Source organism: Temnothorax nylanderi, unplaced genomic scaffold (assembly GCF_030848795.1).
Source record: "Temnothorax nylanderi isolate EJ_2023f unplaced genomic scaffold, tnyl_v1.0 TNYL_tig0409_pilon, whole genome shotgun sequence".
Lineage (NCBI taxonomy): Eukaryota > Metazoa > Arthropoda > Insecta > Hymenoptera > Formicidae > Temnothorax > Temnothorax nylanderi.
Genome location: NW_027249471.1, coordinates 94,394 through 120,863, shown reverse-complemented (window position 1 = coordinate 120,863; position 26,470 = coordinate 94,394). Strand labels below are relative to the sequence as shown.

General features: G+C 38.0%; 1 protein-coding gene across 1 annotated transcript; it reads left to right on the top strand.

Moving 5' to 3' along the window:
• Positions 1 to 24,306: 24,306 nt before the first annotated feature.
• LOC139782411 (uncharacterized) lies at positions 24,307 to 25,263 on the top strand. Its single transcript, XM_071721439.1, has one exon. It carries the CDS (start codon positions 24,307 to 24,309, stop codon positions 25,261 to 25,263), a length of 957 nt encoding a protein of 318 aa, XP_071577540.1.
• The last annotated feature ends 1,207 nt before the right edge of the window (positions 25,264 to 26,470 follow it).

Below are 26,470 nucleotides of genomic sequence, written 5' to 3'. Positions count from 1 at the left end.
AGTTTAATGTATCCATTGCATAATGTGAGTAATGAATAAAACAAATAACCACAAAAATATCCTAAGGGGAGATGATAAACATTATGTATGTGTGTGCCCTGTTTTAACGAAAATCACAATTTCTATAAAGCAGGGCATACACACGTGTGTGTGCCCTGCTTTAACGAAAATCACAACTTCTATAAAGCAGGGCATACACACGTGTGTGTGTGCCCTGCTTTAACGAAAATCACAACTTTTATAAAGCAGGGCATACACACGTGTGTGTGTGCCCTGCTTTAACGAAAATATTCTGTGTCGGAAATATATGAAGAATTTCAAACGTAAACAAACAGGGACTGCCGCACTCACCACGCGAAACGAGGGGCCACATGGGTTCGTGGCGCTCTTTACAAGCTCGTTTAGGTAGAGGTGGTATTAAACAAGATAAGTTAGTCGATCATCTGTGTGAATATTTGTGGCAATATACAATAAACGAGCTTGTAAAGCGCGCCACGAACCTGTGACAACTCGTCTCGCGTGAAAAGTGTATGCGTGAACTATTTCGACATATATATTAGTCATTTATGCCTTCCAATACTCAAAATAGCTGCTATATTTTTCAAACTTTATTTGTTAATAACTTTTTATTAAAAGCGACCCCCGACTAAAATCACTTGCATGTTACTCGGGAGGGTGTCCTTGACAATATATGTCAAATTCAAGGTCATCGGAAGTGGGTCCCCTTAACGCCATGTTTACCAAATATTTTATTAAAATACATAAATTTTTTTTGTCAAATACTTGGCGCTGCTAAACCTCAAAATTAGGTCAGCGTGGTGTGTATGCGCGAGCGAGTGATATGGGTGTGGGTGATGTGTGTGTGTGTGTGTGTGTGTGTGTGTGCGTGCGTGTGCGTGCGCGTGCGTGTGCGCGTGCGTGCGTGTGCGTGTGCGTGTGCGTGTGCGTGTGCGTGTGCGTGTGCGTGTGCGTGTGCGTGTGCGTGTGCGTGTGCGTGTGCGTGTGCGTGTGCGTGTGCGTGTGCGTGTGCGTGTGCGTGCGCGTGTGCGTGTGTGTGTGTGTGTGTGTGTGTGTGTGTGTGTGTGTGTGTGTGTGTGTGTGTGTGTGTGTGTGAGAGAGAATAATGCGGCTTATGATTAAGTATAGGATAAGTTTAGATTTTTAAAGCGATTAGAATTAAGTATAGAATAAGTATAGAATAAGTACAATAATATTTACATTTGTAAAAGGTCTCTCTCTCTCTCTCTCTCTCTCTCTCTCTCTAGCAGCGCCAAGTTTTTTGACAAGAAAAATTCATGTATTTTAATAAAATATTTTTATTTTGTGCTGTTACCTCTGTAATCCTTTGCGATTAAATCTTTTAAAATACATTATATAAACTTTGTATTTAAATACTTTGTATTCCCTTGTTGGGTTTAAATATTTTAATAAAATATTTGTATTTTGTACTGTTACCTTTGTAATTCTTCATGATTCAATTTTTTATTCTATTGAAAATAATCTTTGTATTTAAATAAAAATAAAATTTTTTAATCTTATAAAATTGTTATCATACATTCTTTTTCTAATTGACACAATATAAAAATTTTTCAAAGTAGTGCAACAACAATTATTTTTTGAGGCAATATATATGTTACGGGCAAAGTCCGCATGGTGTGCAGTGTCGGCATTGCCCGGGCAATGTCAGCATTGCACAACGCGACTGGGCAAAGTAGTTTATTAGCGGACATTGCCCGGTTTGATGTGGGCAAAGTTAACACTGCCCATCCAGCGATGGCAATGTCAGCAACGATTATCACATTGTGGACTTTGCTCGATTCCAAGTGGGCAATATCGACAATGCTAAATCTCCGTGGGCTAAGCTGCGCTAAATGTCCGTCTATTTAGCGCAGCTTAGTCCATGGAGATTTAGCATTGTCGACATTGCCCGCGGAGTCCGTAGTAGTCTAGGTTTCTCAATTTTTGGGACAGATATTTATGTAATAAAATTATTAGGTGCAAATTTAACAGTATTTATTAGAATATAGGGTAATTGTATAGATGGGGGGATCACCTTGGATGACCTTGATATTTTAGTATGTTGTCAAGGTCACCCTCCTGAGTGACCTTTAGAAGGTTTCAGCCCGCGCTCGTTACTCGTTAAAAAGTTATTAACAAAAAAAGTTTGGAAAATATAGCAGCTATTTTGAGTATTGAAAGGCATAAATGACTAATATATATGTCGAAATAGTTCACACATACACTTTTTTTTTGTTTAGTTTTTGTTTAGTTTTGTTTAGTTTAGTGACGCGTTTTAAACAGTTAAATACTGTTAAAGCGCGTCATCTAACCTATGTAGATTAGTGACGCGCTTTAAACAGTTAAATACTACCTACATAGGTTAGATGACGCGCTTTAACAGTATTTAACTGTTTAAAGCGCGTCACTAATCTACATAGGTTAGATGACGCGCTTTAAAAGTATTTAACTGTTTAAAGCGCGTCACTAATCTACATAGGTTAGATGACGCGCTTTAACAGTATTTAACTGTTTAAAGCGCGTCACTAATCCACATAGGTTAGATGACGCGCTTTAACAGTATTTAACTGTTTAAAGCGCGTCACTAAACTAAACAAAACTAAACAAAAACTAAACAAAAAAAGTAGCCCACGGAGATTTAGCATTGTCGACATTGCCCACTTGGAACCGAGCAAAGTCCGCAATGTGATAATCGTTGCTGACATTGCCATCGCTGGATGGGCAGTGTTAACTTTGCCCACATCAAACCGGGCAATGTCCGCTAATAAACTACTTTGCCCAGTCGCGTTGTGCAATGCTGACATTGCCCGGGCAATGCCAACACTGCACACTATGCGGACTTTGCCCGTAACATATACACTGAGAAAAAAAATTGTTAATCCCAAGAAATATTTAGTCCGATACGTTCAACTAAACATTTTAGTTAGTTAACTAAATATTAGTTTCAACAATTTATTTCGTTTCTTTAATCAAGAATTAATTAATTCAACTAATGTTTAGTTAACTAACTAAAATGTTTAGTTGAACGTATCGGACTAAATATTTCTTGGGATTGACAAATTTTTTTTCTCAGTGTATGTTCTCTCTGTAATTGGCGCTGTAATTTAAAGAGATATCATTTCTTTTTTGTAATTGTAATAGATCACTTGAAGCGCGACTCATCTTTGATAAGGTAACGTAATTTTGTGATGTGTATCACTTGAGTTATAATTTTTTGGAAATAAAAATACCACTGGTTAGGTTTTTTCGAGATTTTTCGAGATACAAAGATTACGTTTACCACTTGTTACTTAGGTTTTTTCGAGGTATAATACTACCACTTTGTTTTTTTTTTTTTTAGGTAAACATACTACTGCTTAGGTTTTTTCGAGATTTTTCGAGATACAAAGATTACGTCTACTACTTGTTACTTAGGTTTTTTCGAGGTATAATATTACCAGTTTTTTTTTTTTTTTGAGGTAACAACATATACACTACTATGCGTGTACTTAGCGCCTTTCTTTACCTTTTTTTTTAAAAAAGGTAATTTTGTACGGATATCACGCCTTTTTGTAGTATTACGCATTTTATAAACAGTATGTACAGGGTGTTATTTTGAGGTATAATACTACCACTTTGTTTTTTTCGAGGTAACAACATAATACAATACATATACACTACTATGCGTGTACTTGGCGCCTTTTTTTACCTTTTTTTTAAAAAAGGTAATTTTGTACGGATATCACGCCTTTTTGTAGTATTACGCATTTTATAAACAGTATGTACAGGGTGTTATTTCGAGGTATAATACTACCACTTTGTTTTTTTCGAGATAACAACATAATACATGTACACTACTATGCGTGTACTTGGCGCCTTTTTTTACTTTTTTTTTTAAAGTAATTTTGTACGGATATCACGCCTTTTTGTAGTGTTACGCATCTTAATCTTAACAAAAAAAAATTACACTTTATAAAGAAATGTGTCTGAAGTTGTTAATATATATATACATTGCCGGACATTGCTTTTATGTAAAATATGCATCTATATTATGTTGCTTGTATAAATGATTTCTTACCAACTTTTTCCAAAAATAATATATAAATATCTTTAGCACCTGTAGGCCATCGTTTCTTTTCTATAATTTTTCCATCATCAAATTCAATCCAAAATGTCCTTTCTCTACACATACTTGTATAATGACCATCTTCAATAGATGTACCCTGATGAAATATAGTATTCATTACTTTATACTGCTGTTTAGCTATCGACATCTTAGTTGTTGGTATGGCAGTTAAATTAAATGTCTGTGGTATTTTCACTAATTTATTATCCTGTAACGAAAACAAAATTAAATGAATGATAACTATTTCTTTCGTCAACGTTAATTCATTTCTAAATACTAGATTTCCTGCACAAGATTGGCATATTTTCCATATAATGGACCCCAATTTAAAAATGTATCCTTTAATAAATTATTAAGATTATAACTTTTCTTCTTCAAATTATTAATAGAAATTGGAACAACTATGTTGTTATCAGTAATAATTTTTGTCGTATAACTACACGAGTTGCTAATGCACTTAGTAGTACAAGTAACTTGATGCCCGACCAAATTTCTTATGTAATTATATTTTGTGAAAATGGCAATAAGAAATTCAAGAGCGTCTCGTTTTGCCGATTTTTCATTATCACGACTCGTAAAGCGCTCTCCTAAATCTGTCCGTATCGCATCAGCATTCAAATTAGGTAATCGTTGGTCATATTTATGCGCTAATATACTTAAATCATCGTTATCAACTTTAAGCAACACTTTCCTAATAATACTTGACTGCAAGAAACATTGTATTACTGAATTTGCGTAGCATGAAACTCCATCTTTATTTTGCAAAGCAGGTATCGGCTCAGCAGTACTGTTTGGCGCTCGCCCCCTGTACATAGCTGTACATATTAGTGTTAATCGTTAATTTGTCCGCAATAGCATTAGCGATCATTCGCGTTACAGTAATTTGTCGTGTTTGTGATTCGACGGTAAAGTCGCGCCGTCGATAAATAGATCCCGCGTTGGTGACTCGCGCGAAACGTTGGTGGATCGCGATCTAATTGTAAGTCAATATTCGCGCGACTCACCCGACTCGTGCTGCCCGCCCGCGGGTGGCATCTCCAATTATTGGAACAAATACTCGCTCGCGCCGGTTCTCAACAGGAGCGCGACGCGAGCAAACACTCTCCCTTCGGACGTCGTCCGATCAACACGACTCTCTCGTTTCGGAAGTCGTCGAGTCAACACACTTTTGGAAGTGATCGAGTCTGTACTGGAACCGATTCACCGAGCACCGCGTGCCGTGCCTCGCTCTGCTTGCCACTGTTATGTGCATTTTGCTTGCCTGCCTCTTCTGCGTGCCTTTTTTGCCTGCCGCCTGTTTCTACCCTTGCTTGCCGTACATCTTCCCGCTATCACGGAGGGTTTGCCAGCCTACGGGAGACGGACGACTCGAGTACACACCCGAGAGGGCACCGGGCAACGAAACGGTGAGTCGCTTTTGCTTGCATACTACTCGCTGCACGTATTTTATCGTTCATTCGCGTTGCGGGGACCGAGACACACCCCCGCTGGTCCTTCGAGTCACGTTCAATCGCCAATCCGGGGATCGCTCTACCGCCCCCCGAGCAAGTACTTTTTTCATCTTGTTGGTCTGACTCTTGACCGGCATTGATTACACAGCCTACAAAAAAAAAATTTCTGTCCGGCGGACCGGACTAGTCAATTCTTACGTATTTTGGGTCGCTGAATCCGAATCCGAGGTCAGAATTCAAAAGTTGATTCGTGTTTTTTTTCTAACATCAAAAAACATACTTTTTTAGTACATTTTAAGCCGTAATGAAAAAGCGCGAGCTAGTTTCGAAATTCTGACCGTGGATTCGAATTCAAAAGCTTGAATTACATAACAATTGACTAGATTTTTTAATTAAAAATGGCAGATACAATATGGCGGACCCAATATGGCGGATGTTTTTTTTAAATTGATCCGATTCGCTTGAAACTTGGTACTCAGGGGTTTTTGTGGTCGCTGATTACGAATCTGATGTCAGTTTTCCAAAATTTAAAATGGCAGATCCAGTATACCCGATGAGTTTTTGAAAATTGACCAGATTCACCTGAAATTTGTTACTCGGAGGTTTTTGTAGTCGCTGAATATGAATCTGACATCAAATCATAACATAATGTGGCCAATTAAGGCAATTTCTTGTAAGATAGGGCAGTCAGTGAAGGAAATATTACAGCATAATCTACCTAATTTAGTCAAAATCGTGAAGGATTCGTCCAGTAAATCTTTTGACATATTGAATCATCCATTGTTACTTTTTAAACTCTGAATTCAAGAACAAAATTACTACATTGGCACGCGTTTCTTTCCTAACCTCAAAAAATTTATTAAAAAAGCAGTTTTTTCAGGGCAACAATCGAATAACTTAGGGTTTCCAACCTAATACCTGCGACTGGTCTGATTACGTCACTCACACAGTCGTAAATCTCACTAATGCAGTCCCATGTAGCCCTTCGCATCCTCTAACCAGAAGTAAGTTAGTTATGGAGAGTTCAGTTATAAAAAGATACGACTGTAACAGAAGAATTACTCCTTTTTTTTATGGTATCTTACTCTTTTACCTTCAAAAGATCTGCGCAATGGCTGTCTTTTAGGTTTCCTCTTTTCCACAGGAATATCTCGTTTGAGATTCCAACAGAAATCAGCCATCATGTTCACATCCCACCTGCCTTGATATCGATGCTCTATTGATTTAATGTCCTGATGGAATATTTCTTCCTGTTCCTCGCTAAAATCACCTAAATTTTCTGGGAAGTAGTCTATATGAGAATCTAAAAAATGCAATTTTAGATTCGAAAAACTGCATTTTCAGTGTGATTATGTTATGATCTGATGTCAGATTCGTATTCAGCGACCCCAAAAACCCTCGAGTAACAAATTTTAGGTGAATCTGGTCAATTTTCAAAAACTCATCGGATATACTGGATCTGCCATTTTGAATTTTGGAAAACTGACATCAGATTCGTAATCAGCGACCACAAAAACCCCTGAGTACCAAGTTTCAAGCGAATCGGATCAATTTGAAAAAACATCCGCCATATTGGGTATGCCATATTGGATCTGCCATTTTTAATTAAAAAATCTAGTCAATTGTTATGTAATTCAAGCTTTTGAATCCGAATCCAGTCAGAATTTCGAAACTAGCTCGCGCTTTTTCATTACGGCTCAAAATGTACTAAAAAAGTATGTTTTTTGAGGTTAGAAAAAAAACACGGACCAACTTTTGAATTCTGACCTCGGATTCGGATTCAGCGACCCAAAATACGTAAGAATTGACTAGTCCGGTCAGCCGGACAGAAATTTTTTTTTTGTGGGGCTGTGATAACGAGTCTAGTGAGCCGTCCGAGGCCGACATTAGTGCCGAGGCGGAATTCGAGGAAAAAAGCTTAACAGCGAAAGCGGTGCTAAAACGTATCATAAATGCATCGAGAAATATGAGTGTCGAAACCACGTCGACAGAAGGCAACGATACACTGGTGCAATTAATGCAAAGGCAAATGACGATCATGGAAAAGTACGAGACAAATGGCGCGCAAGCACGAGCAACTTCCGGAACGCCACGGCAACCGGAAGACGATGGTTCGCTAGGGACATTATTGCAAACCCAAACCGAGATATTGCAGCGCCTCTCCGATGGTAATAACGATGACGTTATCAGCGCGACTCGAGTCAAGTTACCGACGATCAAACTACCGATGTTCGATGGAAAGATCGAAGAGTGGACGAAGTTCTCCGACGCGTTCACTAAGACCAGGGTCCGTACTCTCCCGTACAATTTCATCGTCTACCGTTTCAGCGCCATCTAATAGTTTTCCCTCGTGAAAATGGAACTACGTAGCCAAAATTCAATATGGCGTCAGTTGAATCAGTCACGTGAGCCGAGTGGCCGAGTCACGTAGGTCACATAACGGGCAACCGGGCAACAACGGGCGAGCAATCACGAGCATCGCGACTGATCGCGACACGGAGTTATTACGTGTTATTACGATCGGTCATTTTGTGCGGTATGGATGTGTACATACATGGATGTGTCTCGTGTGTCGTCCTGAAACGTTGCGTCAGCCTCTCGCTTTGGCCTTTTGCGCATTCCACTTCCGCATTCGCAAGGAACGGAGCAGATTGGTAAGTTAATTATCAGAATTCTCGTAAATGGTGAATCGAGCGAGAATCGGCACATATTAATGTCAGTGTTCTTATTCTATTTTTCAGAATCGACGATCGGCCGTTCCTCTGTGTATATTATTCGGACGTATCTCGTGTGTCGTCCTGAAACGTTGCGTCAGCCTCTCGCTTTGGCCTTTTGCGCATTCCACTTCCGCATTCGCAAGGAACGGGGCAGATTGGTAAGTTAATTATCAGAATTCTCGTAAATGGTGAATCGAGCGAGAATCGGCACATATTAATGTCAGTGTTCTTATTCTATTTTTCAGAATCGACGATCGGCCGTTCCTCTGTGTATATTATTCGGACGTATCTCGTGTGTCGTCCTGAAACGTTGCGTCAGCCTCTCGCTTTGGCCTTTTGCGCATTCCACTTCCGCATTCGCAAGGAACGGAGCAGATTGGTAAGTTAATTATCAGAATTCTCGTAAATGGTGAATCGAGCGAGAATCGGCACATATTAATGTCAGTGTTCTTATTCTATTTTTCAGAATCGACGATCGGCCGTTCCTCTGTGTATATTATTCGGACGTATCTCGTGTGTCGTCCTGAAACGTTGCGTCAGCCTCTCGCTTTGACCTTCGACGCATTCCACTTCCACATTCGGAAAGAACGGAGAAGATTGGTAAGTTTATTATCATAATTCGTAAATAGTAGATGTGCAAACCATTAAGCCGGGTCCGTATTGTCCATTTGATTTTTTTTACATTTGCATGCGATTTTGTCGGTTTGGTTTGATTTGCCCAGGTAGCACATATTAGTTTCAAATCTACGCTTAGAAAACTTCCAACAGTTGCAAAATAAACGTTCTGCTGAACGTGGTCATTGAAAGAACATTTATACGTGTGTTCCGTTTTGAAGAACTTCCTGAAATGGTGAACATCAGTAATGCAATTAAGTTGGAGTGAGACAAGTATATTTTGTTTCACTTTAACTTATTATATGAATGTGCACCAGTTCAGGAATTTCTTCGAATAAGAATATACGTCATAGATGGTATATGCATAAAGCTTTTAGAAGCCTCTCACGCATGTCTCAAAGACGGCATAAACACGTTCAAAAGACGTGAAAAGTAGGAATTTTAAACGTCTTTATCTAAAATGTCTTTATCGTTAAAACAAAACGTTTGTATAACAGTTTTTTAAACGGGATAGTTATTTTATCGGGAAAGAAACGTTCCTTCGAACGTTTTTCGAATAGACATTTTTACTCGTCACAAACGTTTCTAGAAATTGGTTATAAAACGTTTCGGAAAACGCTTATAAAACATTTTTGTATGTGCTACCTGGGTGGTTTCGAAACAAATAGTGAAATTCAATTTGATTTCACAAATCCTTCGGAGTTGCACATCTCTAAATACAGTACAATTGTAAGAGTTTATATAAAAATTCCCAAACTGCTTAACTTTTATTAGAACATGGGCAAAAGTTGTTGCGTTCCTGGCTGCAAGTCAGGAGTAAAAGTGCCTTCACACAAATTTCCAAAAGATATTGAGAGATGTTCACAATGGATACACAGTTTAAAATTGGGTCAGTTAATGAATTATTGTGCTCAGAATTTACAAACATTTAAAGTATGCCATAAGCACTTTGCACCAACAGATTACTCCTGTTCTTTACATAATCGTCACTTGATAAAGACAGCAATACCTGTCATGGTAGCTGATACGATAGAACAAAATCAAGTTCCTACAATCTCAGGGCAAGAGACAGAAAGTTTAGATTCTCAGAATGAAGATATAGAACAAAATCAAGTTCCTACAATCTCAGGGCAAGAGACAGAAAGTTTAGATTCTCAGAATGAAGATATAGAACAAAATCAAGTTCCTACAATCTCAGGGCAAGAGACAGAAAGTTTAGATTCTCAGAATGAAGTTATCCAAAATAATAATAATAAGGATAATGATAATGGTCAGAGAAATACGGCAAAATCTTCAACAAGAAGCAAACATGTCAGATCAAACTTAAGAAATGTGACACGTGTTCGTAGTATAAGTCCAACAGCTAAATCGTTGTATGATGTTGCTGTAAAATTGAGACGCAACAATCGATATTTAAAGCGTCTTGTAAAAGACTCCAGAGCAAAGATTAACATGAAATCAATTACTTTGAAACGAACCAATTCAACCACACTTGTGCGAGAACAATTTCTGAACATGATATTAAGGAATAATGATGTTCCTCCCCAGGTACTTAATTTTTCCTCTTCCTAAGGCTAGTATTCATAATCAGATTTTATTTCAAGACTGTCTTAAGTAATATCTTAAGATGCTTATACGGCTCTGTGATTGGTTCATTACATCTTAAGATCGCACTTAAGACGGTCTTAAATTTAAAGTCCGACTATGAATATTGACTTAAACATTCCAAAATAGAAATAATGCATATATTACAATCATGTTTTTTAAATATCCTTATCTAAAATTATATTTCGATTTCGATGCAATTACTTTGAAATAGTTTGACAATCTTTTTCTACCTTTCTGTTATTTAATATATTGCACACGCGCAGAATTCCTTTTTTTGTAGTTTGGTGCGGGGCTCTTGTATGTGTGTATATATACTAGGGTGTGTCATTATGGTGTTTAATGGTGTTATTTACATTAATTGCATTATTTGTATTAATTATTTTACTTTAATTACCTTATTTAACATTCGTAATTATGGTGTTTGATATTTATTTGATATAGGCTCGAAGATTTACGACTAATGACAAAGTATTTTGCATTAGTTTGTACAAGAGGTCTCCTGCTTGTTATGGTTTTCTTAGGAAATATCTAAATTGCCCGTCCATTAAAACGTTGAAATTACAACTACAAAATCTTCCTCTGCAAACCGGATATAATCCTTTAATTATGAAGTACCTTAGAGAAATAATTAAAAGTTTAACAAACGATAGAGAAAAATATGTTGCCCTCGTGTGGGATGAAGTATCGTTGCAACCAGCTTTGTCTTATAATAAAGAACAAGGAAAAATAATTGGTTTCGAAGATTGGGGAACGAACAGAACAAGAAAAATAGCAGATCATTGCATAACTTTCTATTTACGATGTCTTCATTCTGGTAACAAAATGCCATTGGGCTGTGGTTTTTGCCAAAGTAGTACAAAAACACCTCAACTGGTCCGATGTGTCAAGCAATGGTTGTCCATAATTTCAGCGCGTGGATTAATTCCCGTTGCGGTGATATGCGATCAAGGTGGTACGAATATTGCAGCGATAAACGCTCTAATAGACGAGACCAACAAGATGCGAAAAAAGAAAAATTTACGCACAAGTAAGGATCACATATATTTCAATAATATATGTATATTTATATATACCTTTATCAGTATACATTTTGTTAATACGTTTTTTGTTACATATGCAGTACAGAATTTGAACGTTTTACTGTTTCAGAAAATAGCTTCATCATAAATGATCGGGAAATTATACCGATTTTTGATTACGTACATTTGTTGAAAGGGGTTAGAAATAACCTTCTTACGAAAGATTTGGATGTGGATACAAGTATAAAATCTATTTCTACTAAGAGATACGCGTCTTGGGACGATGTTGTAACGGCATACGAAATTGACAAAAACTCTTGTCTTAAATACAGACAAATGGAGAAAATCACGGATAAACATGTATATCCGAGGCTTATTCCTAAAATGCGAGTAAAACATGCGTCCCAAATTTTCAGTCGCACGGTTTCCAATTTTATGGACGTTATATTGAATTTAAATGGAGGTAAAGCAATATGAGATCAATTTTAAAATAATATTTAATAATACCTAATAATACATATTTATTTTTAATTTCTTGTACTGTATTTTTTGTTCCAGGAGTTGTCCAGACACAGCAAGGTGCAATAACCTTGTCGAAAAGCGCATCCGCAACTTGTGAAACGATAAGATTTTTTAATGATCTTTTTGATTCATTTAATGGAAAAAGTGGGCAAGGATTAAGTAGCATTATAACTGGTACCAGTGGACATATTTCATTTTGGCAAGAAGCATGTAAAAAATTATACAGAATGTGCTACGTTGAAAAAAAGAGTCGACAGAGTAATTCAAGAAATGCACCTAAATGTTTAAAAAATTGGACATGGACCATAAAAGGTGCTCAAGAAGTGTGGAACATCCTTCGCGAAGCTAATTTCCAATCTTTCAATTTGAAATTTTTAAGTCAAGATGTGATAGAAAATTTCTTCAGTCAGATACGAAGCCACGGAAGTGCAGATCGAAATCCAACTTGCGAACACTTTGAAGGTGCGTTCAAAACGTTACTAATATGTAACATGACTTCAAAACATTCCATCGGAGCAAATTGTGAAGAAAATGCAGAGGGCACGACATTTGCTTTTTCTCATTTAATGAATCTCAGTAAAAGAAGGGAAGAAATGAATGATGTCGATGAAATAGATGAAGTGGAATGTGAACAACCAGCCATACCTGAAAGTAGTACAAGTGATAATATAATAAATGAAAAACGAATTGTTGACATTATTAAGCGCAATAAAGTTATTGCACAATGTCAGGAATGTGTTAATTATCTACTTACCGCACAAGTTCTACTTGATATAAGACAAGGCATTGAAATGTTACAGTCACAATTTAATGAAATATGTCACGAGGTTCTTCTGCTTCAAAAGACGAAGAAGATTTTGGAAGATCAATGTTTTCTTTCTTGTCGGCAGCAATGCACACACCTAAAAGAAGCATTAGTACTTACAACTGCTGAAGAATTCATAAAAGCATGGTGCCAATATATGAATAACATCCTTTTCAGAAAAATTGATGTAGAGTCTGACAACTACATGTTTAAAATGGCAAAAAAATTATCAACCAAATACTTAAAAAAAATTAGTGATACAAAACTGGATACGAGACTAAATTAAATTTAAAACTTATATTATTGTCAGTATCATCACCTTGAAGTTGAATACGGGAAAGCGCATGGTAATAAAATTTTTACATTAAATTAGCACATGAATATTGTCTATGAATATACTTACCGTCAGTCATCTCTTCTTCATCTGTCCAACAGGTTTGCTGTGTCTGCGACGACAAAGTGTAGCCGCATCGTGCAAAGTGGATAAATTGGACCTACCTACAAAAGAAATCGCTAATGTTGGTGTATTGTCAGTATCATCACCTTGAAGTTGAATACGGGAAAGCGCATGGTAATAAAATTTTTACATTAAATTAGCACATGAATATTGTCTATGAATATACTTACCGTCAGTCATCTCTTCTTCATCTGTCCAACAGGTTTGCTGTGTCTGCGACGACAAAGTGTAGCCGCATCGTGCAAAGTGGATAAATTGGACCTACCTACAAAAAAATCGCTAATGTTGGTGTATTGTCAGTATTATCGCCTTGAAGTTGAATACGGGAAAGCGCATGGTAATGACATTTTTGAATTTAATTAGCACATGAATATTGTGTATGAATATACTTACCGTCAGTCATCTCTTCTTCATCTGTCCAACAGGTTTGCTGTGTCTGCGACGACAAAGTGTAGTCGCATCGTGCAAAGTGGATAAATTGTACCTACCTACAAAACAAATCGCTAATGTTGGTGTATTTCAAAGTCTTCAAGTGTAAAATGCAGGGAGGTGATCGCGCGAGGTAATAACATTTTAAAATTCATGTATTGGAATATCGTAATCTGTACACGTTAAATATGTAACCGTTTCATTCTTCATATGAAGTGCGACCTCTCGCCGTCAAATTTATTTGTTTGTCATTGTACCGAAATGACTTGCCGATACTGTATATGTTGCATTTTTCTAAGAGCATCGGTTTAAAACGCGAAAATAGTCGTATGCTGCATTTCAAATTTCAAACTTCAAACTTTTGATTTAAAATTTTTTTCAATTTTTCTTGACCGTTGAGTCGCAGAACTAGTTACAAATCTCGCGCAGGTCATTGGTTACAATAAATTTTTCATTTGCTCGTGTGGTTTTTGTGCTTGAAATGATTTTTTCGGTTAATTTTTTTGGTCTTTTCCGGTTAGTAATTTCAAGATTGAGATAAATGTATTTGTAGCCGACGCATAGCCGATTTGCAATACGTAACGAGTACACGTTTAATTGCGGCGTATTTTTTTCCGTGTAATGTGGAACATTCCTTGACGTACCTGAAGTGCGACCTCTCGCCGTTAAATTTATTTGTTTGTCATTGTACCGAAATGACTTGCCGATACTGTATATGTTGCATTTTTCTAAGAGCATCGGTTTAAAACGCGAAAATAGTCGTATGCTGCATTTCAAATATCAAATTTCAAATTTTAAACTTGATTTCAATTTTTTTCCATTTTTTCTTGACCATAGAGTCGCAGAACTAGTTACAAATCTCGCGCAGGTCATTGGTTACAATAAATTTTTCATTTGCTCTTGCGGTTTTTCTGCTTTAAATGATTTTTTCGGTTAATTTTTTTTGTCTTTTTTGATTAATAATGGCGATTGTTAAACAACCGCACATAATTTATGGTTCATATAGATTTTAATGTGATTTCTGCTTCAAATGATTTTTCTGATTTAATTGTAATATATCTTTTCTAGTTAATAATGGTGATTGGTTGTTTAACAATTGCAAATAATTTCTGGTTAATATGGTTTTCGATGACGTTTTCATGCTTAAAAATATATTTTTTTTAATTATATGACTTTTGAGGTTAATACGGTGACATCAGAACTCAACTTTTTCCAATTTAAATATCCTCGTAATGTCTTTTAGATTTGCTGGCAGAGTTGGTCAAAGTTATAAAAATAATTGTAATGATCTCTCCAATTATGTCACTGTCACTACATTTACGCGAGCGTTCCTTCTGTAGTAACTTACGATAATTGACTCGCGGAGTAATTTATCGTAAGTTACTAGAAAATCCCGTTTACGCAAAGGAATTATTGTAAGTTACAGATTTAACGCTCGCGTAAACGTAGTACGTATTGATACTACGGTCATTTTCTTTTTATAATTAAGTTTTTCTGTCGCTTTCACACATTTCGTATTTGTTTATAAAGAAAATGTGTGAAACAGCGATCTTAAATTATCCAACAATTATCCATTTTGTTCAATTAAGGATTGCATATGAAATAATAAAACGATTTGGATCCTTTACACTATTTATTATTTCGTATACAATCCTCACAGGCTTTGAATGTAAACATTGGATGTAAAGTAGTACTACGTTTACGCGAGCGTTACTTCTATAGTAACTTATGAGAATGCATTCGTTTACGCGGAGTAAATTATCATAAGTTACTACAAAATCCCGTTTACGCGAAAGAAAATCTTGTTTACGCGAAGAAATTATCGTAAGTTACTACAGAAGTAACGCTCGCGTAAACGTAGTAGTAGTATAGGCCAATAATATTATTGTATTATAATTTTATTACACGCAGAGTTGTAAAACAACAATAAAAACATTTATAAAACGTAAATAATAACTTTTTTACTCATTTCAATATCCTATATTTATATATTATATTTTTTAAAAATAATTTAATTTTTTATTTTAATAATAAATGTAAGGGCAGTTTCACCATCTCCGATTAACGTGATCCGATCTCCGATTAACGAAAGAGACAAAGAATGAGTTTCGAAGGATCACGTTAATCGGAGATGGTGAAACTGGCCCTATGGGTCGATATCACAGTCTCCGATTAACGTGATCCTCCGATTAAACTCACTCTGCATCTCTTTCTAACTGTCCCCCTAGAAAGAGACGAAGAATGAGTTTAATCGGAGGATCACGTTAATCGGAGACTGTGATATCGGCCCTATGGATACTAAAACGTTGCGCATTTTTACCGACGGATGACGCCATTTTGCTACGTAGTTCCATTTTCACGAGGGAAAACTATTAGATGGCGCTGAAACGCTAGACGACAAAATAGTACGGGAGAGTCTGTACCCTGACTAAGACGATCCACGACAACCTAACCTTGCCTTGAAGCCGACAGCAGAATCCTCGCCGGCTTCCTTGGCTTCAGCTGATTCCCAGAGTACATCAGAGCAAACACCTAGCATGGAGAAGGACGCGCAGCAGGTGTCCGAGGAGACAATGGAGATGCCGCCTACGCAGCAGGTGGCACAGCAGCAGACCGAGGAGATTGTGGCGCAGCAGAGCAGCGTCGCAGATGAGATCCAGGGGGATGAACAGCGCAGCCAGCCGTCGGGAGAGAACGATGTCCCAATCGAGGCATCTAATGACGTTTTAATTGATCAGTTGATTCGTGAGAGTGAGAACCTTAAAATTCCGCCTGTGGCAGCGACCACGGAGATAGGGGATGAGGCGGTGTGCGAATAATGCGTATTAAGCAGTTTATTATTATTTTATTTCCGTATTCTTTTTTATTATATTATTTAATGCGGGTTATTCATTTAATATTTTGCGAAATCTTACGGATAACGCATGCAGATATAATATTTGCGATTAATATGATAATTTTAATGAAAACAAGTCTAAATGCGTATTTTAGGATTAAGTTGATTATTTTGAAAGATATTTACGCAGCATGCTTAAATTTTTAGTTAATGCGTGATAACAGAAATGATAGAGTAAAGATTTTTATGTTTTACGAAGTTTAATATGAATGACATAGTTATCGATAGGAGTTATATTCACACAGTTTGTGTATCAGTTTAACTTTGTATTTTGATTACAATATTGTTTTCAAGTTAACTTTCAGTGTCTTCAATGATGACGCAGTAAGTGGTTTTTGATAAGTCCGGGCGCTCCGAGATGACCTATTAAATAAAATGATACGCAGTTTCGTTAAAGAGAAAAGATATGATTATTTTAAATGATTCTATGCTTATTTGACATAATTTTGATATGTAGTGCGTAAAAGAACGCTGTAATGCAAAGTAGAATAATATAGTTAATAATATGCGTACTTGCATAGATATTCTTACCTTTATGTTATATGTATACTTACCTGTGTACTTACCTTTATTTTATACTTACCTTTTGAGATCCCGCGATGATCCATCCAGCGATGAGCTTACACCTGAAAATAAAAGAGAGAATTATGTAAGGTGTAATTTCAAGGAACACACACGTACGGTTTAGTTTTATAAGTTTTTATTATAAATGGCGAACGGTCTCGGGAACGACTGTACCGATCGGCGAACAAGCTCAGACTGGTTTCGGGAGAGTCTCCTCCCGAAAAGCATGACGACAAAACAAAAGCTCGCGCTGACAAAACTCGAAACGTCCGTTGGCAACGGCCGCGATCGTCCTCGCCGAACGCTTGTTTTCGAAGGACAGCGTTCCTGTTACTATGCTAGATATATCACACTCGGCCATTCCTGACTAAATCTCCGTCCTCGGAGTCAGGAAGTATTTTGCTCGACTATCCTAACATTTAGTCCAGGGTCTAATGTTCATTGCCTCCCATGTTCCCTCGTACGGCTTACGCGTTACTTGATGATCGGCGACATCTTTTACGACATACCTATCGTTGCGAAGGACTCTCGCTACTTCATACGGTCCTTTGAACTCGGGTATAATTTTATGTGAAACGCCTTTACTAGTATCTATGTTTTTTATCATTACATAATCGCCAACATTATAAACATGCGGAGGTTTACGTTTCTTATCAAAATACTCTTTGTTGTATTTTTGACTTTTCTTTATCTTTTCTGCTGCTCTCGCTCGCAAACGGTTCAAGTCGCGATTATTATCACTAATATTAGTTTCTAGGTACTCTCGAATCTTATCAACGACCTTACCTCGCTGATCTACGCCAAATAAAAGTCTACTCGGAGTTTCGCCTGTGGTTTTATGAACTGTGTTATTTATAGCGAATTCAATGTCGAATATTACCTTATACCAATACAATTTTTCATCGTTATTAATAAGTTTGCTTATCATAGGTCCTAACACTCTGTTAGTGCGCTCCACCTGTCCATTCGCTTTAGGTGAATGAGTCGCCGTACAAATATGTTGAATATTATTCTCTTTACAAAATAATTCAAAATCGCCAGAGGTAAAAGCTGTACCGCGGTCGGATACAATTATATGCGGTCTACTATAGTTACAAAAATGTGTTGTCAGCTGACTGATCACTTCACTAGTTGCCGTTGTCTTTGTTGGATATAGCTTAGTAAATTTCGTAAAGGAATCAATAACGACTAATAGATACCGCTTAGTTAATCGATCTCTGTCGATAAGCCCATAATGGTCTATATGATACGTCTCAAACGGAAGTTGGCCCTTGGGGATACAATGCAAATATCCCTCCTTTTTGCCCGCGGACGGTGAAAAAGAAATGCATTTTAAGCAATTAGCGATGTGTTTTTTTATCTTCCGCCTCATATTAGGAAACCAATAACTTTTTGTTATCGCATCTAGTGTCTTTTCTTCCCCCAAATGTCCCATTTGGTCGTGATACTTATGCAAAACATGAGATTCCATCGCTTGCGGAACATAAAATAACAGCTCTTCTCCATATTTTCTATAGACTACTCCGTTTCTCATTTCGAATTGCGAATCATCTGACTTTTGGAGTTCCTCCCGCAACTCACGCAACTTATTATCTCGACTCTGATTATTGTAAGGTGTAATTTCAAGGAACACACACGTACGGTTTAGTTTTATAAGTTTTTATTATAAATGGCGAACGGCCTCGGGAACGACTGTCCCGATCGGCGAACAAGCTCAGACTGGTTTCGGGAGAATCTCCTCCCGAAAAGCATGACGACAAAACAAAAGCTCGCGCTGACAAAACTCGAAACGTCCGTTGGCAACGGCCGCGATCGTCCTCGCCGAACGCTTGTTTTCGAAGGACAGCGTTCCTGTTACTATGCTAGATATATCACAATTAGTTATCAGATCGTTAAAATACTTACCCAGGGTAATATTACGCAGTTTCCAATGAGAATGTGATATTTCGTAGTTAAAGCGTATTTTGATATTGTAATGCGTATATTATCTGTCAAGAAGCATGATTTGGTGGAAAGCGGCGCAAATGCGTAAATTTAAGTTTTTAGGGTCATTTGTGATGGATTTTCGAATATTTTATGTTCTATGACTAATTATAATGAAAAGCGATTTATTGTAAAACTATTACGCAGTTTCCAGTTAAAATTTTATAGAAATGACGCAGAAACAGATAAATACGCAAAAGCGGTAATAATGGTAGTTTTCAATTAATTATAATTTATTGAGTAATTTTCAGTTACAATAAACGTAAAAATAATAACTAGAAATCCCTAGAGTCAATAGAAACGGTATTTTGTATTTACGATTAAAGACAAAGAAACTGCATGATAGAGTAAGATAGCGATAATAGAAGAGCATCGCGTGGCATGAACAATAGGCGCGCGCGAGTGTGAGAGAGACAGAGCTTGTTTACCACGACGGGCGCGTGACGTGATTTACCGGACCGCGCGCAGCGCAGGCGCGAGCCTGAAGTGGGAGATGTTTTGGAGGGAAGCGTGGTCTTTTCCTCGCGAACCTTTGCCGTGTGCACATCGGTTATCGTAATCTATCGTAATCAAGTATTGTGTTTTACATCGGGCAAAGAGGAATCGTTCCCGGCTACGACCGTAATCCGTACAACGAGATTAATAATATATTAACGAGAATTAAACGATTCTATTTCTCTTTAACCATCGCCGGGTCAGCGCCGCGTATCCATTGTGATCGTGATTAATCGTTCGACATCCGACGAGGAGGAGATAGTATCCGGCCGAATCCATTATCGGTAGGCTTAATCACAAGCTAATTAACATCCGGAAGTGAATATTTTTCGGAAATAAAGCGTTTTTCATACTTATATCGCGAGTGAAGCGAGATGATGCAATCGGGGCGTTGTCCATCGTAATCCGCCATAATCCGTTGCAATCCTGTACTTCGTGTACGAAATATATTATTGTTATTTATTTTCTAAAAAAGCAATTACAATTCAATTACCTTCATTAACCCGAATCCCAGCGAGTGCTTACCGAATCCGAAATACAAGTGCGCGATCGCGTAAAGGGCGTGGTCGACAAAAACGCATCTTCGCAGCAGAAGTACAGAGAGGCTGAGTATCGAGAGGAAGTATATTACGGCAACCGGAAGTCAACCGAGCCAACATAGCGTTTTTCGTAATCGCATTAAAACGAAGTGGCGACCGTTATTACGTACGAGTGAGTACATTTTATGAGATTTTCTCAATGCACAGACCCATGTCCGGTCACAGCCTAACATACATAAGTTTATCTATTTACGCTCATGCGTATCGGGTGCAGCTGCAAGGGCAATCGAAGATATCGAGCTGTCCGATGACAATTATGCAGTGGCCTGGGAACAACTACAGAAGAGATTCGAAGACTCAGGTGTCATAAAACGAAGACATATGCAACGTTTATTCGAGATGCCTCCAGTTACTAAGGAGTCAGCCAGCGCAATCCTACAGTTGGTTGATCACGTCAACAAGCACACACGCGTATTGAAAAGGCTCGGTTCTCCTACCGATTCCTGGGGTGATTTACTATTATTTATGGTGGAAAGCAAGCTTGATTCAACGACGTTATGAGCATGGGAGGAGAGAAGCAACATCAGGACTGTCATGAACGACGATGCAGATCAACGAGGTTCTAGCTTCGACGAGTTAATGGAATTTTTGATACAACGATGTCACGCGCTGGGACGCATCGAGAGCAGCAAGGACAAGGCGAATCAGAGTGACAACAAGGACAGTTTCAAGACTAAAGGTCAACCTCGATCGTACGGAAAGTTTAATCAATCTAAGACTAACGCAACGAATAAAGTGACGTTATTAACAAGTTCAGTGTACACGGGTACGTGTTTTTTGTGCAGCGAGGCTCATTTATTGTACAATTGCGCAAAATTCCTCGCCACGAGCTCAGAGGAACGTGCACAAAAAGTTCGACGACTTAAGCTGTGCATAAATTGCTTGAGAAATGACCATTTCGCGAAGACTTGCAAACATGGTTCTTGTCGTGAGTGCTCAGGCAGACATAATACGCTTTTACATCATCCTACTCCAAACAAATCAGTGACGGCTAACGAGAAGACTGAGGATTCATCCGATGACAAGCAGACGAAGGCTGCGTGTCACTCGTCCGGCGCCCTTCGATCCAACGTGCTGATGGCTACTGCAATCGTCGATGCTGTAAATCCAAAAGGGTTTAGTATCCCAATTCGCGTATTGTTGGACAGCGGTAGCGAAGCTAACTTTGTAACGCGAAGCATGTGTAACAAATTAGATTTGAAACGTTATGCGACGTCCGAAACGATATCTGGTGTGAATAATGTCGAGTCTCAGGTATGTCAGATTACAAATGTCATTATAAAATCAGGACATTTTAAGTTTCAGATTAACGCACAATGTTAAGTCGTTCCTAAAATAACGAGAGATCTACCATCAAGAGAGATAGACAAGGAAGAGTTGAACATTCCGCCAAACGTATATCTAGCCGACTCCGAGTTTAATAAACGCACTTCCATTGACTTACTTATTGGAGCGGAATTCTTCTACGATTTATTAGAAAGCGGAAGAATAGATTTAGGAGAAAACAAGCCATTTTTGCAGAATACGAAGCTGGGTTGAGTCGTAGCTGGTCCAATTTCCCGGAGTAATTTTAATAATATTAGTACATCGCAAGTAATAAACGTTTTACATTGTTCTTTGACAGAAAATGAAAATTTAGATCACACTTTTTCAGACAATTTTGGGAAGTAGAAAACTTTGTAGAAACTTCTAAATCCGCGTGGTCAGCTGAAGAAATAATGTGCGAAAAAATATATAAGGAAACGACAACGCGAAATGAACAAGGGCGATTTATCGTAAGTTTACCGATTAAATCCGATATTGCAAGTATTGGTGAAACTAGGGATACCGCACTCAAGTGCTTATATCAAATCAAGCGACGTTTTAAGAACGATAAACTATTTTACGAGCGTTATGTACAATTTATGCGCGAATATTTAGATTTAAATCATATGTCATTAGTTGAATCTTCCGAGATTAACGATGACAGACCCGTCATTTACTTACCTCATCACGGTGTTGTTAAGGAGACAAGCTCCACTACGAAGTTGCGTGTAGTATTTAATGCTTCTAGTAAGAGTAGTACAAGTATTTCTTTGAATGATATTCTAATAATTGGTCCTATTTTGCAAGATAATCTCATAGCGATATTGATACAATTAAGATTTCATAATGTAGTGATCATTTGTGATTTAAAAAAAATGTATCGTTAAATATTAGTATGTGAGCGTGATCGCGACCTACAAAGAATACTATGGCGATTTTCAATGAACGGACCAATTCTAGAATATAGATTGAATACGGTAACGTATGGTCAGGCTAGCGCTTCATATTTAGCTATCCAAAGTGTGCAACAATTAGCCGAGGAGCGTAAAGAAGTATTTCCGTTGGCAGCTAAATGTATATTGGAAGATACGTACATTGATGATGTTACTAGTGGTGCTCGGAGCGTAGATGAGGCCAAAGCATTGCGAAATCAGTTAACTGAATTGATGAGTGAGGGAGGTTTCAAGATTCATAAATGTCATTCTAACGTTCCAGAAGTCCTAGACGTCGTAAACGATCCAGAAGAATCAGCAGGAGTAGAGATAAAGCTCGACGATACCGTAAGGACACTCGGGTTGATTTGGCAACGCTTGGCTGACGCTTTCATATTCACCGTAGAATTTCACAAGGAAGTTCGCACTAAGAGAGAACTATTATCAGAGATCAGCAAATTATTTGATCCATGTCTATATCTTCTAGGTCCCATTATAACACTGGCGAAACTAATAATGCAGGAAACTTTGAAGGGAAAGGTTGATTGGGATCAGGAGTTACCCGCAAGCATTTTAAATCGATGAAACAAGTTGAAGAACGATTTATCAAGTCCCACATTCCGTATACCTCGTAAGATATTTAGTGAGAACAACTCCAATGAGTTCATCCTATACGGATTTTGTGACGCATCCAAAGACGCATACGGGACATTTACGTCAAGGTTCACGGTCAAGAGGGGCAAGCAGCGCGACTGTTGTGTTCTAAATCTCGTGTTGCTCCGATCAAACCCATTTCAATTCCACGATTAGAATTATGCAGCGCATTACTTTTATCGCACTTAATTGAACAAGTAGAAAAGGCTTGTAAATTTAAATTTTTCAGAATCTTTGCATTTTCAGATTCTAAAGTTGCGTTATATTGGATAAAAGGCGACCCATCACGATGGAAGCAATTTGTAGTTAATCGTGTCTCCGCGATCACCCGTATTCTACCAGAGGAAAGATGGGCGCATGCCAGGAGTGAGGACAATCCCGCAGACTTATTATCGAGAGGAGTATTCCCTAGTGTGCTCCAAACCTGCAATATGTGGTGGGAAGGTCCCCCATGGATATCGACTGATTCAACAGAAGTTCCAGTTCAAGCAAATCTGGATAGAAAACATTTACCTGAAATGAAGCAAGTTATATCCGAAGAAAGAAATATCAAGACGATTTGTCACAGCGCTATTCTACAGACATCAATCTTCCAGATTTTATATTCAAGGATCTCCGACTTGAGTAAAATGGAGCTAGTACTAGCGTACATTCTCCGATTCATTGATAAACGAAACTGCAAAACAAAGTGCAAGAGAAAGGAGTTTTTAAGTATAGTCGAGATAGAAACTGCCCGATCGCACTTAATCAAGAATGCACAATCCGACGCATTTCATGAAGAAATTCTAGCTTTACGACAAGCAAGGAGTTTAAAATCATCCAGCAAACTATTGGCATTACATCTCTTTTTGGACGATAAAGGCTTGATCAGAGTGGGAGGTCGATTACATTTCGCACCGTTAACATTCGGCCGAAAACATCCTATTCTGCTACCATCCAATCACTTACCAATATACTTACCAAGCTATTGATCGAGCGAGAACATAAACGTCTTCTACATTCGGGACCACAAGCACTTCTTGCATCCGTTCGTCGGAAATATTGGCCTTTACGAGGAAAGGATATCGTTCGTAAGATCTGTCACTCATGCGTATGGTGTTCACGCAAGAATCCCCGTGCATCCACACAACTAATGGGCGACTTGCCTACGGATCGTGTTACACCAATGAGACCATTCTTCATCTGCGGCGTAGACTTTGCCGGTCCGATTACTACTTTGCTGAACAAGGGACGAGGCCGTAAGACCATCAAGAGTTACATAGCCTTATTCATCTGCTTCGCAACGAAGGTTATACATTTGGAGGCAGTAAGTGATCTGAGTACCGCAGCTTTTTTGGCTGCTTTGAAACGTTTCATCGGTAGACGAGGTTGTCCGCAAAAAATCTATAGTGACAACGCTACTAACTTTAAAGGGGCTCAACGGGAAATCAACGAAATATATTCCTTCGTACGACAGCAAATCCACGGACCAGTGCAATCAAACTTAGCAACGGACGGGATACAATGGATTTTCATTCCACCTTATTCTCCACACTTCGGTGGATTATGGGAGGCAGGTGTCAAATCCTGCAAAATTCTTCTGCGAACAGCGATGGGAAGCGCATTGTGTACCTTTGAAGAACTCTGCACTGCATTAATACAAGTTGAATCTTGTCTAAACTCTCGTCCTTTATACGCATTATCGGACGATCCATCTGATTTGGAACCCCTTACCCCCGGACATTTCCTCACAGGAGGTCCTATCACAAGCATTCCGGAAATTGAGCTCGAAGATATAAATATCCATCGTCTGAACCGATGGCAGTTGGTTCAACGTGCGTTTCAGGAATTCTGGAAACGGTGGGCGGATGAGTACATTAGCTCTCTACAAGGCCGTTCTAAATGGCAAGAAACCCAACAGGATTTCCAGATCAATGATTTGGTCATTCTACGCGAAGAGCATACACCACCTTATCAATGGAAACTAGGCAGGGTCGTTGAGTTGCATCGTGGACGAGATAACTTAGTTCGAGTTGTGTCTATAAAGACTATGAATGGCGTAACAAAGCGTGCGATTAGTAAGTTATGTAAGTTACCTGTTAGGTACTAAAGATTATGACTAATCTTGGTGGGCGGTATGTCTGTGTTTTAGTTTATAGTTTATGCCGAGTGCGTTTGCTTGCCCACAAAAGAGCGCTCTATAGAGTTTGGAAGTTCGCGACTTTCGCGTTTCAGTTAGTAATAAGTTAGAGTTGTAAGCGAGCGGTTGTACTTTCAGTAAAGCTATTCAATAAATATTTTTGTTTTGTACGATTCCCAGTATCATACAGTCGTTGATCCCACTTTTTCGTTGATGTCCTGTTGCTCCAATGCTGTAAAATCCTCGCGTTCGATGTTTTCTATTTCTCCTAATGCAGACTCGTTACGTGTGTCGATAACGTCAAGATCCAAATTCTCGGTTGGAATGGCTCCATTATTCAGTCGTGGCTTGTAAACCAAAGAAAAATGTTTTTGGTACCATGTCTGTTCTTTGTAGGCAGTAGGTAAAAAATGAATAGAGCATACTCTTCCTGAAAGAATATATATTTATGATTATAAGATCATGATACCAAAAATCATACAAAAATGCTATAATATGTATTTTTTAAAATTATATTGCTCACCATTTTTCGTATTAACTTCCTCGTTTTTACAATCTTTTACCCATGCCTTACAAACAATTTCGTTTTTTGGGAAACTAAAAAAACTCAAATTGCCTGACTTTCGCTGCGGCTTGATGTTTTGGCACCCTTTAACAGCACAACGAGTCATTGTCAGTCAATCGAATCTGAAATAAAATTTACAGAATTCGTAAAACTCACGATATTCATAGAAGTCATGAAATAAAACATATAATATGATTTTTGGATAAATGAAAATGTGTGTCGAAATGAAAGATTCACATTCGAACACTCCATGTGAGATCGATTCATAGATTTCGATGTCACATAACCTCACCAAAATAAATAAATTGAAAGAGGAATTTTGCCATTCATAATTTTTTTTTAACCGTAAATTTTTGCCGAAAACAATTATTTATCATGAAATTACCTTTTAATAGGTTAATAACTTATTGATCCACTCAAATAAATATATATGAAAATTTTGTAACACGACTACGCTTGTATCCATGCTCGTATTTCATGAAAACAATATGGCTGGGTCTAGGTCTGCGCAGAACGAATGAAAACTTGTCTCAGGAATCAACTCACCTTATATTCTTCCACCATGTCCTTTTAGAACCTTTCTTTATACATTGACTACACAACCGGAACGAA